This window comes from Typopeltis vanoorti, chromosome 17 (assembly GCF_054136105.1).
Source record: "Typopeltis vanoorti isolate ZY-2024b chromosome 17, IOZ_Tvanoo_1.0, whole genome shotgun sequence".
NCBI classification, from domain to species: domain Eukaryota; kingdom Metazoa; phylum Arthropoda; class Arachnida; order Uropygi; family Thelyphonidae; genus Typopeltis; species Typopeltis vanoorti.
This window is the reverse complement of record NC_143565.1, coordinates 19,493,533-19,509,748: the sequence shown is the minus strand read 5'-3', so window position 1 is coordinate 19,509,748 and position 16,216 is coordinate 19,493,533. Positions and strand designations below refer to the sequence as shown.

Genomic DNA, 16,216 nt, shown 5'->3' with positions numbered 1-16,216 from the left:
TATAGGTTCTTTGCATTCTAGACAGGATTTTAACTTAGGTCTTTCCATCCACAGGACATTGTTGCACTTAGAGGCATCTGCATTTTAAAACACTGAAGAATAAATTATAGTATAAAATTCTGAAAAGATATAAAAGTTTGCTGTCATTATCAAAAATACTCACATACTGGTAGCTATGGCCTCTGTTAGTCCATACAAATTGTGAATATTATAATGCAGTGAAATATGCTGTTTTGCAGTCATACAAAGAGTACTAGCATAAAGTGGATTCCCATTTCCTGGAACATATGGAGGATTTTCTAAGGAGGAATCAGTTGGACATCCATCTATCGTTCCACCATAGAAGTTTTCTGGTTCATTCATATCCTGTGAAAAACATACAATTGGGAGAGCATGAATAGTTTATAGTATATTTCAGTTCAAAAATGCAAATAAGACTTTCAAAAAAAATTTTTTTTTTGATAGGTAATGTGAGAAAAATGTAATAAAGTTAGCTTCCTGACTATTTTTGTCTTTACAGTCACTTAGCGTTTTTTGTTTTTTTAGGATTACTGAAAAGTAATTATCTTAAAAGCTAGACAGCTGGGAAGAGGTAACTTACCAAAATGTATTCTATATTGGCTGAAACTATACATACGTCATAATGGTATAATCTCAAAGATATCATGTGGACAGATGGGGAGTTGTCTGGTAATAAACAGCCCATTCTGTTTTCATAAAGAACCAGGACAAACAGCAAAATATCAACACTGCAATAACATCAACAGTTTGTCTGTTGTGGGATGAAAAACTGCATCAGATGAAGCCTCTAAGATGAGATTAAGGGCTAACTTACCTTCAGCTGAAAAGCACTTATTATTATAGGTTCTTTGCATTCTAGACAGGATTTTAACTTAGGTCTTTCCATCCACAGGACATTGTTGCACTTAGAGGCATTTGCATTTTAAAATGCTGAAGAATAAATTATAGTATAATTTATAGGGGTGAGCATTTGAAATTAAGCACCCCATTAACAAAAGAAACATCAATTAAAAAGGAGCTAGCAAGCAGAACAATAGAGAAATACTATTCAGGCTATTTAGAGTTATGGATATGGACATGAGGGAAGTGTATTATACCTGTAAACTGTATGTGCTTTTTGGTCTGGTTTGTCTGTTTTTTTGGGATGAAAAACCCAGTATATATATATATTTTTTTTTTTTTGGGAGGAGGAAACCCTGTCTCCTCTGTATGAGACTGACTAACTCACATTCAACTGGAAAAGCCATATAAAGGTTTTTGCAATTTCTCTAAGAAATAACATGCCAACATAATCAGAGTTATTGAGACTAATTATAATAGGTGTAATCCTACGAACAATAAGCAAAATTGATTCATTCAAGCACATCAGGGAAAGGACAATGTACCAAGCAACATGATTTCATATTTTCTACTTATTTTCTTTGGTGATTGTACTGATCACATTACTGAAATAACTTTTACAGTTATCATCATCATCATCAAATTCCTGCATGTACCCTCAAGGGGTGTACAGGATATGACAGTACTACATGAAAAAATTACATCATTACTAACTTCCTATCTACAATTTTCCTCCAAATCAGTCTGTTACTTGTCAAGACTCCAACATTATCAGATCTTATATTTCTATCGTCTAAGACACTTTGTACCGTATCAATCCAGCTATATCTTGGTCTTCCTCTGGGTCGTTTTCCTGCCAACTTGGCAGAGAACACTTCTTTTGCTAATCTTTCCTCTCCCATTCTATTTAAGTGACCATACCACCTGAGATTAGCTCTGCTAACACATTCCTGGATGCTGACAATGTCAAGTTCTTTCTTAATATCCTCATTTTTAATATGATATTGCCATTGATGCCATTTGTTCATGGCTCTAATCTTTCTCAGGACTCTCATATCTGCAGTCTCTAGTCTTTGGTCAAGTGTTTTACTTCTGACCCAGCTCTCAGATCCATAAGTTAAAACTGGTTTGAACACTGTCTTGTATATAGCTAATTTAGTGTTCCGACTAATTTCTTTTTTTATTCCATATGAATTTATTCAATTGACTTCCCACCATACCAGCTTTGCTGATTCTGTTGTCTATTTCTATATTTAATTTACCATCTTCAGTAAAAATCGTGCCTAAGTAGCTGAAATGTTTTACTTGTTCCACAGGTTCTCCATTCACAACACAGTTGATATTTTCAATGATTCTGCCTATTTTCATTGCCTTTGTCTTTTTATTGCTGACCTTCATACCATATCTATTACAACAGCTATTCAATTTAGTCAGAGAATCTTGCAGACTTGTAGCGGATTTATTTAGAAGTATAACATCATCCGCATAAAGCAAAGAGCTGACATTAACATCTCCAATTTTGATATCAGGTTTAATACCACATTCCTTCATAATGTGATCCATATAGATAATGAATAACAGAGGGGATAATGTACATCCTTGTTTCACACCAGATTTAACATTAAACCATCTTCCTGTACTTCCTTCAATTCTAACTGCTGACTACAACTCAAATAAAGACTAAGTATTGCTTGATATAATGCCCCATTGACACCATATAACTGCAGCGTATTGAATAGCTTCTCTCTTGGCACCTTGTCATATGCCTTTTCCAAATCGACAAAACTTAAATACAGATCTTTGTTATATTCCCATGCTTTCTCGACTATTTGTCGTAAAGTGAAGATCTGATCCTGACAGCCTCTATTTGGCCTGAATCCAGCTTGTTCTTCACCAAGCTTTTCTTCCACAATTCTTCTCAACCGTTTCTCAAGTATACTTGCATAGATCTTGCCAGGAACACTCAGTAGGGAAATACCTCTGTAATTCTCACATTCAGTTTTATTTCCCTTTTTATATATGGGTACTATGAGAGCTCTACTCCAATCATCGGGAATTCGTCCCTCTGTCCAGGCTTTCTGAACTATGCAGTGCAGCCACTGTAAGACTCTTATACCACCATGCTTCAGCATTTCTGGCCGAATATCATCTACTCCTGCTGCCTTTCCACATTTCAAGCCTTTGATGGCTTTTTCTACTTCAAGTATGGATATATAATCCTGACTGCATGCCTGGTCAGTGTTTTTTATCACTGTGCTGTCATCACTGCTTGTTTCATTTAGCAGTTTTTCAAAGTAATTACTCCATACTTCAAGGATATCTTTTTCTCCTGTTTTCATGTCACCTTTATCATCTCTAATTCCTTTTACAGCACTCTTTCCTCCATTCCTAAGCTTCTTCAACAACCTCCAGAATATTTTTCCACCTTCTTGATATTTATTTTCTATATTCTTGCCAAAGTCCTCCCATGACTTTTGTTTAGCTAGTTTTACACAATGTTTAGCTTTCTTACATTTGTCTTTGTATTCTGTAAGAGTAAAAGCTGACTTATTTGCCAGGAACTTTTGATATGCTTTCTTCTTTTCCTTCACTGCCTCTTTAACTTCCTGTGTCCACCAGGGAGTTCTGATTTTTTTATTCTTGCACAGAACCTCACCACATGCCTCTCTAGCAGAATCAATCAATGTTTACTTCAGAGTTTGCCACTGAATCTCCAAGGTTTGATTCCTGTTCTCAAACTCTTTCATTTTTTCTTCAATAATCTTTGTGTATTTTAGTCTACAGTTCACATCTGACAGCTGCTCAACTTTTATTCGCTTTAAAACTTTCTTACATGTTTTTCTTTTCGATATGAAATTCAATTTTATCCTGCTCAAGACTAAATAGTGATCACTTCCAATTTCAAATCCTCTGTACACTCTGGTGTTCTGCACCAGGGAGAAAACATCACTATCAACAATAACATAGTCAATGAGACTTTTCTTATTCCTAGCCTCTTCTCTCCATGTGAATTTGTGCACATTTTTATGTTGGAGCATGGTGTTAGTAATAACAAGTCCATGTCCTGAGCAGAAATCCAACAGATATTTGCCATTATTATTAGCTTTGCTCTTTTCTCCAAATTTTCCTAAAATATTTTTGTATGTCTCACAATCATTTCCTACTCTGCTATTTAGATCCCCAACAAGGACCAACTTTTCCTTTTTCATTGTGTCAGTTGCTTTTTCTAAAGCTTCAAAAAATTCCTCCACTTCTACCTTAGTAGAACCTTCTGTGGGACCATAAGCACAAATAAGTCTCATTGTCCAGTTCCCCATTCTCATATTTGCCCACATTACTTTACTTGAGACTGACTGCCATTCAAGAAGATTAGCCTCGTATTTTGTGTTGAATACTATGGCTACTCCTTCTTTTCCTTGATTGTCATTGCCTGAATATAACATTTTGTATTTATTGCTCAGAAAGATCTCACCAGTTTTGGTCTTTTTTGTTTCAGTCACCCCTATTATGTCGATCTGGTACTTATCTAGTTCCTCAGCTAGCTCCATTTCTTTGCCATTCAGGCTTCTTACGTTGATAGTACCAATCTTTAACTCTGGTGATGTTGAGTTGGGGTTTGTTTTCAGATTTGTTCCAGTAGCTGACTTTTCGCTGTTCGCCCTGGTTCCCTGGCGAAAACAACGGGGGCCTTGTTTAACCGGGCGACGCCCCAGCCGGCATGAAATTTTGTCATGTTGTACCATCATTTTCTATTTTGGTTTAACCAATAAGAATACAATTTGGTCGGCTAAATCCCAAATTGCCAGCCCATCCTCGTTCGTTCAGTATCAAAGTAGATACCCAACAGGGTGGACCACGAGAAGGTGAGGATTGGACATTAGGTCAGAAGCCCTGGTCGGTTCTCCACATTCCTTTAAAGGCTATGTGGAGGTCTCCTCTCAGTTATACAGCTTTGACCCTTAAGCACCCCCTTTTATAGTTATAGAAACCTTTATTCTCAGTATCTGCACACTGTAATTTTCCTTATTTTCCCCACTTTTTAAAAAATTATTACTCCTAATGCCAGTGGAATTTTAGAAGAAAAAAAATGGTGTCAAAATGTTTTTATGATTAACCTAGTTATTAATTTCAGTAAAGTTGTTAATCTAAACAATGAAAGACAAATATTTATCAAGACTTATAAGCATGTCAAATCATCATATATTCTATATTTAAATGTTATCATTGTCTCCTTACATGTCAGGCATGGCTTTCTATCATGGCCAAGTAACTTGGCTTCAAAGAAACCCTAATTAATAATATTATAGTATGGTTCAACCGATTCACATGGTCTGCTACATCTGCCAATTTCTCCATTCAGATCATCTATCGTACAGACTGGATAAAAATCCAAGTTTCCCATAGGAGAAAAACTCATTTTCAAATGAAAAGCCCTTATAAAGTTCTTGTGTGCTAGACAAAATCTGGATCAGACTTTGTAACCAAAGTGCATCATTGTACTAACTAAGCTATGGATGCACTTACTACTAGAATTTTACTGTTCTCAAAAATTAATTTTATCTTTCACAAATTAACTTATGAAAAGTTCCATTATGTCTGAGAAATAAATGCTACAGCAGATCACATTTATGAGCTATGCTCATAAAGCTGATCTAAAATGGCATTTTGGAGACCTTCACAAAGCAAATAATCGTGCATTGGTAAATAATGTAAGTAATCTTAATACAAATATCATATATAATGATGGAGAAGAAGGACAACACCATCAATTGAAAATAATGGAATCATGGAAAAGAGATGGTATAGGGAGAGGAACTGTAGAAATGCTATGTCGGCATAATAATGTTACTGAGACAAAAAACAAGTGAGATATTTCTAAATGATAACTATCAGATGTTGTATTCAAACCAAAGTGATCAAGAAAAAGGAGCAGTGAGAGTATTTAATACTAAACTTGAATGTAAAAGATAAACTAGAGTGCAAGGCCACTTCAAGTAGAGTGATGTGGGATAAATATCAAAATAGGAAAATGTCATCGTCATCATCATACGTATCAAGGATTTAGGCCTAGCATGGCCTGTTCCGGCCTTAGAAGTCATCGTTGAATCGTTTAAGAGGACGTCCTGGTTTTCTTTTTCCTAATGGTTTGTACTTTAAGGCTTGTTTTGGTAATCTTTCTGTTTTCATTCTTTGAACGTGTTCCATCCATTTATGTTTATATTTTTTAATTTTTTCTATTACTGGTTCTTGGTTTAATTCTTTCATAATATCTTTGTTTCTTTTGTGATCAAATAGGGTATACTTTGCAGTTTTTCTCATAAACTTTGTTTCTGCTGTTGTTAATCTTTGTTTGCCTTTTTGTTTTATTGTCCAGATTTCGCTTCCATACATTAAGACCGGTAAGGCTAATGTATTGTATACTTTTAGCCTGGTTTGTTTTTGAACTAGGTTTGGTTTAAATATAGAGTTAATTACACCTGTTATTTTTAAATATTTTGCAATTTTTACGTTTATATCTTTTTCATTTTCATATGTGATCATACATCCTAGGTAGTTAAATGAATTCACCTGTTCTAAGATCTTGTTATCTATTACAATTTTAGTTCTTGCTGGAACTTGTCCTTTAAAGGCCATAGGTTTTTGATTTTTCTGTTGATATTATCATACCATAATCTTTAGATATCTCATTTAGATTTAAAATAGCTTTCTGTAAGTTATCTTCAGAATTTGTAATTATTATTTGGTCGTCTGCAAAGAGGAGAGTGTTTAAGTTAACTGTAGGTGAAAGTTTAATTCCTTGGTGTACATTTTTACTCCATTTTATTATTATTTCATTTAAGTAGATATTAAAAAGAGTTGCTGAGAGAGGACATCCCTGTCTGACCCCTTGGTTTATCTCTCTTGTATATGATAGCTTGTGATTTAATCTTATTTGTATTTGATTACTTTCATATATACTTGTGATAGCTTTTAGGATATTATTTGGTATATGTCTTTCTTTTAATATGTTAAATAATATGTTTCTTTTAACTTTGTCTTTTAACTTTTAACTTAAATAGGAAAATGTATGAAATTGATGTGTGCCTAAGCTCACATAGAAGGTTTTAGAATGGAAGGCAATGCCCTACCAACATGACATTTCATCATATTACACTAACAAACAGAGTACAAAACAATACAGAATACAGTTCACTCAGCTAAGTCCCAAACTGCACGTTTTTTTTTTTTTAATATCTGATCCCCACGCGAAAAGCCACATGACCTATAGCACATCAGTGCTGTGTGTGTGTGTGTGTGTGTGTGTGTGTGTGTGTGTGTGTGTGTGTGTGTGCAATAAATCCATCGTCATTCATTCTCTTTCCAAATGAACACCTAATAGGGTGCATAATAAGAAAGTGATAATTAGACATTGGTAAGAAGCTGTGGTCAGTTCTCTGCATTTCTTAGGGCCTAAGTAGAGGTCTTCTCCGAGCCACCTGGCATTGACTTAAATGTCTCTAGAGAGGACTAAATCCATATAGTATATACAGAATCTTATATAGAGCAATACACAGCTCAGTTTATATATAAGATGCAAAACAAAATGAAGGATGTAAAAAACATTGGCTGGACCTCAAATCAGATGTAAGGTAAGATTGTATGCTATTCCCACTGTTGTTATGCTTTCTATGGACTACAATTGTTCTTTACTATATGTAGGTATCACTATCCTTTTAAATAAATCTACTGCAAGTTTAAAAAACCTTTAGACAAATTTATGGATGTTTCTCATGCTGAAAAATTCAGTATGAAAAGCACCAATAAAAGGACTAAACTGTGCAAAAAGGAAAAAGAAAACAACAACAACAAAAAAAAACCCATTAACTGCATTCCCAGCAGTGAACCTCCAGACCATGTTATATATTTTAGCTATTTAGGCACAATTTTTAGTGAAGATGTCAAATTAAATATGGAAACCAATAAAAGAATAAGCAAAGCTGATGTATTAGGAAACTAGATAAATAAATTTATATGGAACAAGGCTCAAAGCTGTATAACTGAGAGGAGACCTCCACATAGCCTTTAAAGGAATGAGCAGAACCGACCAGGGCTTCTGACCTAATGTCCAATCCTCACCTTCTCGTGGTGCACCCTATTGGGTATCTACCTGAATACTGAACGAACGAGGATGGGCTGGCAATTTGGGATTTAGCCGGCCAAATTGTATTCCTATTGGTTAAACCAAAATACAAAATGATGGTACAACATGACAAAATTTCATGCAAACTGGGTCTCCCCCGGTTAAACAAGGCCCCCGTTGTTTTCGCCAGGGAACCAGGGCGAACAGCGAAAAGTCAGCTACTGGAACAAATCTGAAAACAAACCCCAACTCAACATCACCAGAGTTCAAGATCGGTACTATCAACATAAGAAGCCTGAATGGCAAAGAAATGGAGCTCACTGAGGAATTAGATAAGTACCAGATCGACATAATAGGGGTGACTGAAACAAAAAAGACAAAAACTGGTGAGATCTTTCTGAGCAATAAATACAAAATGTTATATTCAAGCAATGACAATCAAGGAAAAGAAGGAGTAGCCATAGTATTCAACACAAAATACAAGGCTCATCTTCCTGAATGACAGGCAGTGTCAAGTAGAGTGATTTGGACAAATAACAGAATGGGAAATTGGACAATGAGACTTATTTGTGCCTATGGTCCCAATGAAGAAGTTGGGACCATAGGCATGGTTACAATGAAAAAATTGGTCCTTGTTAGGGATCTAAATAGCAGACTAGGAAGTGATTGTCAGACATACAAAAGCGTTTTGGGAAAATTTGGAGAAAAGAGCAAAGCTAGTAATAATGGCAAATATATTCAAATACATGTTGGATTTCTGCTCAGGACATGGATTGGTTATTACTAACACCATGTTCCAACATAAAAATGTGCACAAATTCACATGGAGAGAAGAGGCAAGGAATAAGAAAAGTCTCAATGACTATGTTATTGTTGATAGTGATGTTTTCTCCCTGGTGCAGGACACCAGAGTGTACAGAGGATTTGAAATTGGAAGGTGATCACTATTTAGTATTGAGCAGAATAAAATTGAATTTCATATTGAAAAGAATGACATGTAAGAAAGTTTTAAAGCGAATAAAAGTTGAGCAGCTCTCAGATGTGAACTGTAGACTAAAATACACAAAGATTATTGCAGGAAAAATGAAAGAGTTTGAGAACAGGAACTAAACCTTGGAGATTCAGTGGCAAGCCTTTTAGAAAGCTCTGATTGATTCAGCTAGAGAAGCATGTGGTCAAGGATAGAAAAATTAGAACTCCATGGTGGACACAGGAAGTTAAAGAAGAAAGCATATCAAAAGTTCCTGGCAAATAAGTCAGCTTGTGCTCTTAGAGAATACAGAGACAAATGTAAGAAGCTAAACAGTGTGTAAAACTAGCTAAACAAAAGTCATGGGAGGACTTTGGCAAGCATATAGAAGGTGCAAAGCATATAAATATCAAGAAGGTGACAAAGTATTCTGGAGGTTGTTGAAGAAGCTTAGAATGGAGGAAAGAGTGCTGTAAAAGGAGTTAGATATGATAAATGTGAAATTAAAAAGGGGAGAAAAAGATATCCTTAAAATATGGAGTAATTACTTTGAAAATTTGCTAAATGAAACAAGTAGTGATGACAGCACAGTGATAAAAAACACTGACCAGGCATGCAGTCAAGATTACATATCCATACTTGAAGTAGAAAAAGCCATCAAAGGCTTGAAATGTGGAAAGGCAGCAGGAGTAGATGATATTCGACCAGAAATGCTGAAGCATGGTGGTATAAGAGTCTTACAGTGGCTGCACTACATAGTTCAGAGAGCCTGGACAGAGGGACGAATTCCTGATGATTGGAGTAGAGCTCTCATAGTACCCATATATAAAAAGGGAAATAAAACTGAATGTGAGAATTACAGAGGTATTTCCCTACTGAGTGTTCCTGGCAAGATCTATGCAAGTATACTTGAGAAACGGTTGAGAAGAATTGTGGAAGAAAAGCTTGGTGAAGAACAAGCTGGATTCAGGTCAAATAGAGGTCGTCAGGATCAGATCTTCACTTTACGACAAATAGTGGAGAAATCATGGGAATATAACAAAGATCTGTATTTAAGTTTTGTCGATTTGGAAAAGGCATATGACAGGATGCCAAGAGAGAAGCTATTCAATACGCTGCAGTTATATGGTAATGGGGCATTATATCAAGCAATACTTAGTCTTTATTTGAGTTGTAAGTCAGCAGTTAAAATTGAAGGAAGTACAAGAAGATGGTTTAATGTTAAATCTGGTCTGAGACAAGGATGTACATTATCCCCTCTGTTATTCATTATCTATATGGATCACATTATGAAGGAAAGTGGTATTAAACATGATATCAAAATTGGAGATGTTAATGTCAGCTCTTTGCTTTATGCGGACAATGTTATACTTCTAAATAAATCCGCTACAAGTCTGCAAGATTCTCTGACTAAATTGAATAACTGTTGTAATAGATATGGTATGAGGGTCAGCAATAAAAAGACAAAGACAATGAAAATAGGCAGAATCATTGAAAATGTCAACTGTGTTGTGAATGGAGAACCTGTGGAACAAGTAAAACATTTCAGCTACTTAGGCACAATTTTTAGTGAAGATGGTAAATTAAATATGGAAATAGACAACAGAATCAATAAAGCTGGTATGGTAGGAAGTCAACTGAATAAATTCATATGGAATAAGAGAGAAATTAGTCGGAACACTAAATTAGCTGTATACAAGACAGTGTTCAAACCAGTTTTAACTTATGGATCTGAGAGCTGGGTCAGAAGTAAAACACTTGACTAAAGACTAGAGACCACAGATATGGGAGTCCTGAGAAAGATCAGGGGCGTGAACAGATGGCATCAATGGCAATATCATATTAAAAACGAGAATATTAGGAAAGAACTTGACATTGTCAGCATCCGGGAATGCGTTAGCAGAGCTAATCTCAGGTGGTATGTCACTTAAACAGAATGGCCGAGGAAAGATTACAACTTGGCAAAGAAAACAAGTGTTCTGTGCCAAGTTGGCAAGAAAATGACTCAGAGGAAGACCAAGATATAGGTGGATTGATACGGTACAAAGTGCCTTAGATGATAGAAATATAAAATCTGATAATGTTGGAGTCTTGACAAGTAACAGACTGATTTGGAGCAAAATTGTAAATAGGAAGTTAGTAATGATGTAAATTTTTCATGTAGTACTATCATATCCTGTAAACCCCTTGAGGGTATATGGCAGGAATTTGATGATGATGATGGAACAAGTGAAAAATCAGAAGACGTTTTTAATATGTGAACTGGAGATCACAGATATAAGAGCTCTGAGGAACATCAGTGGAGTGAATAGATGATCTCAATAAAAGAACCATTAAAGCTCTATAAAACAATAATAATAAAATGTTACATGTAGAAGTGATTGTAGATAGCAATGAACCTCCAGATTATGTTATATATTTTAGCTATTTAGGCATCATTTTTAGTGAAGATGGCAAATTTAATATGGAAACCATATCTGTGGAGGATAACAGGAAATATATGGTGGGTGTTGCTCAAAATCTGGAGGTTCAGTTGCTAGGGAAAATAAAATGCACAACCAAATTATCGTAAATGGATACTAAATGAATAATCATTATATGTGACTTGAGTTATCTGAACACTGACTCAGTAGCACAGAAAACTCATGACAAAAAATGAAGAATTTATTCAGCTGTTACAATCAGCTTTCTCAAGTAGCATGAAGATGCCTGAAATCAAACACTGTTAGATTTGATCACAGTGTTGTGCTACAAATTGGTGATAGTGATCATGCTGTATTGACCTGGCAAGCAGCTAAGTATATGGATGTTCCAATTAGGAAACATTACATGCTGAACTACAAAGCTGGAAATCATGACAAACTCAAGAGAATCCTATGTTTAATCAATGATATCAGTTACTGAATGAAAATGATATCAGCAGTGCATGGGAGCTTTGAAAAGATGCTTAAATGATGCAGGCTGAATGTGTTCATAAAATTCAATGAATGAATAGTGGAACAAAATGGATATGCAACCTTATTAGTAAGAGATTCATAAGAGTAAGATGTAGAAAGAATATCATGAGAATAATGATGAGAGGATGAATATATGAAGTGCATATCGGGAAAATCATGAGTATTGCACAGTAAGCAAAGTGAGAATTAAAAAAGAAATTGACTGGGTAGGCTGTAGGGAACCCAAAAGAATTTTTTCATTATACTGCAAGTAAAAGAAAGAATGATTGTGGAAGAATAACTTTACTGAATGCAAGAGTATACTTGTGTCAGAGGCAAATGCAATTGTTCAAATAATGATCATTCCCCTTCACTACACTCAAACTGGTGCATGCACATGACACACAGTGCTACCACTACATTGGATAAAAAGAGAGGAGCGCACAAGAAGACAGTTTTTAGAGCTGTTGCATAACCTAGATAAGAATTCAGCAATAGGGTCATCAGCATCTTTGCTAAAGGAATGTTCAAATGAACTAATTAGATCCTTGATTTGGTTGCATAATTTCAGTCTCAGCTCAGGAAAGATCCCAGAGAAATGAAAGGACTATATGATAGTCCCTAAGTACAAGATTGGAGGTGATGGTGCAAAAAATTATGACCAATCAGTATCTGTAAGTGGTGGTGAAGATTTTAGAGAAGTTGGTAAGAATATACAAGCCATACTTTGAAGGAACATCATGAGTTTACTAAAGTGAGGTCATATCTGAGCAATTTAATCATATTCTATAATAATGTTACCTATGGCTAAGTTGGATAAAAATAATAGATACAGTGTGATACTGTTGGACCTTGCTAAGACATATGAATACCCATTATATAAACTGGAGAATATAGGAATAGAATATCAACTATTGACTTTTATAAGTGAGTGGTTGATGGTATCAGAAAGTGGTAGGTAAGGGATGTGAATCTGCCAGATTTAAGGTAACCAGTGGTGACAAAACAGGGATCAGTTCTTGGACCATTGTTGTTCAATCTATACATTAATGATATTGGGAAGGACCTGACAGATGTTCAATTGTTTGCTAATGATTAAAGATGGCAAGATTATACTTGAAGAACTGATCAAGGATCTTGAGTTATGGAGGATAGGAAGTTGAAGTTCAATGGTGACAGAGCAAACACTGCAAATACAACTCAGAGGAAATTACAATGTTGAAATAACCACCAATGTTTAAGGAGAAGAAAGCCATTTCACCTCTTTACTTTACAATGCCATGATAGAATTCCTGAACTACTATGTGCAAATTTGGTTTCCTAACTTCTGTGGGATGTAGAGCAGTGGAGATGGTGTAAAGAAGAGTCAAAACAGATAATATGGGATTAAGGGATGTTGATTATTATGTTGGAGGTATAATGGATTTTTTACAACACTCAAAAAGAATTAAATTAGAATTTAATACTCCTATATTTCATCCTAGTCACTAGGACATCTATGGGGATTACAAAAACAATTAACGCAACATGCACACAAAAACTTACAATACTAAGCCCAACCACGTGGGTGACACTAAAGTCCTATCTAGGTGGAGCGCCCTCTAAGGGCGGTAGTAGGTGGCCTGGATTGTAAGGTGGGACCTCTGGATGAGTGTTTCCCAAATCTTCGGAAGCTTAATGCAACCGTATTTGTTAAGATTTGGTTGGTTTCTGAGAGCTGCTGCTGCTTCTAAGAAAAGTCTCTCTTTCTTGAATTTGCTGTGGTGGAGCATGGTGGTTTTCTTCCATGATACTCTGTGGGTGGTCTCCAAAACATGGTCAGCCAAGCCTGAATGGCCATAGTTGTGTTTAATGATGTACGACTTGTGTTCCTCCAGGCGGATGGATGCTGATCTGCCTGTCTGTCCTAAGTATGCCAGCTTACAGGAACAAGGTACTTTGTAAACTCCAGGCAGAGAGAGAGGAGGGAGCTGATCTTTCGCAGAACAGATAAGGGTAGCAAGTTTGCAGTAGGGCTTATATGCTGTGTGTAGGTTATACTTTTTTAGTATCTTGGCTATTTTTTACGAAGTGCCTCAGATGTAGGGTATGGTGATGGCATTTTTAAATTCTTGTTGACGAGAGGGATGGGGAATGAGGAAGGAATTGATTATTTTTTTGATACTGTGTTCGCTGTAGCCATTGGAGAGGAAAGTTCTGTGTATGTGGTTAAGCTCAGTAGTGAGGGCGGTTCCACTGGAACAAAGATTGTGGGCTCTCTTGGTAAGGGTTTTAATGATGCCATATTGTTGTAAGGGGTGGTGGTGGGAGAGTTTTTGAATGTATCTGCCTGTGTGTGTGGGTTTTCTGTATACAGTGAAGGCAAGTGTATCATTGGGCAGGCGCGTGACTAAGGTGTCTAGGAAGGTAAACAATTGTTCTTTTCCTTTTCCATAGTAAACTGGATTCTTGGATGTAGGCTATTGAGATGACCGAGGAAGGAGTCTAACGTGTCTGGGCCATGAGGCCAAATGGAGAACACATCATCTACATATCTTAGCCAGATAGAAGGTTTGAGTGAGGCTGAGTCTATGGCTCGTTTTTCGAAATCTTCCATATAGAAATTGGCAAGGGGGGGGGGGGGGTGAGAGGGGGAACCCATGGCAGTTCCTTCTATCTGCTTGTAGATTTTGTTATTCCAAGAGAAATACCCAGAGTTGATGGCAAAGGAAAAGAGATTTAAGATGTCAGAGGGGAAAACGTTTTCTAAGAGAGAAGATAAAGTATCAGTTAAGGGAATATTGGTAAACAAAGAGGAGATATCAAAGCTTACCAATATGTCTGTATCGAGTTCTTTATATAGGAAGCTGAATTTCTGGTGAGGGGGGACAGAGAGTTGGCCAGCTGTTTAGATAGTCTGTAACAAGGTGCATTGGTGGCATCTGCTATAGATCTGAGTGGGGAATTGGGTTTGTGGATTTTTGGTAAACCGTATATTCGGGGGGGACGGGAGCGGAAAGGTTTAAGTTTTTTCGTGACGTCATTGGGCCAGGAGGTTACTTTTTTAATTAAGAGTTTTAATTTCTTAACTTGTGTTTTTGTGGGGTCGTGTTCTAGCGGGATGTAGGTAGTGCGATCGCGGAGGATAGTGTTCATTCACTGGAAAAAATATATAGGAGTATTAAATTCTAATTTAATTCTTTTTGAGTGTTGTAAAAAATTCATTAAACCTCCAACATAATGTCCTCACAGCACTTAAGCCTCTATACAAGGATGTTGATTATTTGGACACATTGAGAGTATGTGGACTGCTGCAGACACTGGTATGAGAGAGGCTTATAATTTCTGAAAGAGAGTTATAGTCAGACCTCAACAAATATGCTTGCCAATTCACCTGTGATGAGCAGAAAATACCATTTGGCAAGTAGCTGCAGATTGGACGAAACATATTTTTATTTATTTAATAAAATAACTTTCTAACCAAAATCTTTCTGAGCTTAAAAACATAGCTGCAGCACTAGTGATGAGTCTATGGAAACTCCTATTGACTTATTGAGACATATCATTAAAAAAAATGAAGGTCTTGGGCAATAGGATACCAGATGATGGAATTTTTTGTTATATGGAAAGTGGGAGAGAAGACAAAGGGGCAATGTGGAATTCAAGTGTGTGTGTGCTATTAAGAAAGGGATGAGAGCTAAATTTTTCTCTCGGAGCACAGCGAGTGGAACAGTTTGCCAGTTGAAGTAGAGAGTACAACTAGTGTGAATGAATTAAGAGAAGGTACGAGAGCCGGTGTGAGTGATGTATGGCTTCCCTCAATGATTCCTTGACTCTCTAGAGGAGTCTGATAATAATAATCAATTCATTTGTGGGACAAGAGCAAAAATTAAGTTACAAAAGAATTTACTTGAAGAAACTAAATGGATGATACTTACTATCCAGGCACCATCATATTGTATTACTTTATGAAATTCTGCCATCTGTTTTGTCCAGTACTTAACAATATTAGGATTTGTAAAGTCAGGAAAGACACTATCTCCTGTATTCCATACCTTCATATTAATGGAAAGAGAGAAGAAGAAGAATTAATACAACAGTTCACCCAGTTCCAGATCATGAAATTTAAATTTAAAGTTAAACTAAATTTATCCTCAATATCAAACATATTTTGATCATAAAGTTGAAATCTATGAATATTTCAGTACTATATAGTAAACTTTTTTGTGGTATTTACAACAACAACATTTATGGATGATACATGTTTATGAATATTTCTATGAATGAATTACAATATAAAATTATTTATTGCGATTTATAACATAATTTATTACAATATAAAAATGAACA

At 35.9% G+C, this 16,216-nt stretch overlaps 1 protein-coding gene across 1 annotated transcript in view; it reads right to left on the bottom strand.

Moving 5' to 3' along the window:
• LOC150097206 (lysosomal alpha-glucosidase-like) overlaps positions 1 to 16,216 on the bottom strand; it is a 152,104-nt gene that overhangs the window by 71,561 nt on the left and 64,327 nt on the right. Inside the window, exons 8-9 of the mRNA XM_090406804.1 lie at positions 15,805 to 15,921; positions 164 to 366 (exon numbers count right to left, since the gene is read on the bottom strand). Coding sequence (XP_090262930.1) covers positions 164 to 366; positions 15,805 to 15,921 — 320 coding nt within the window. The remainder of the gene's footprint in view (positions 1 to 163; positions 367 to 15,804; positions 15,922 to 16,216) is intronic.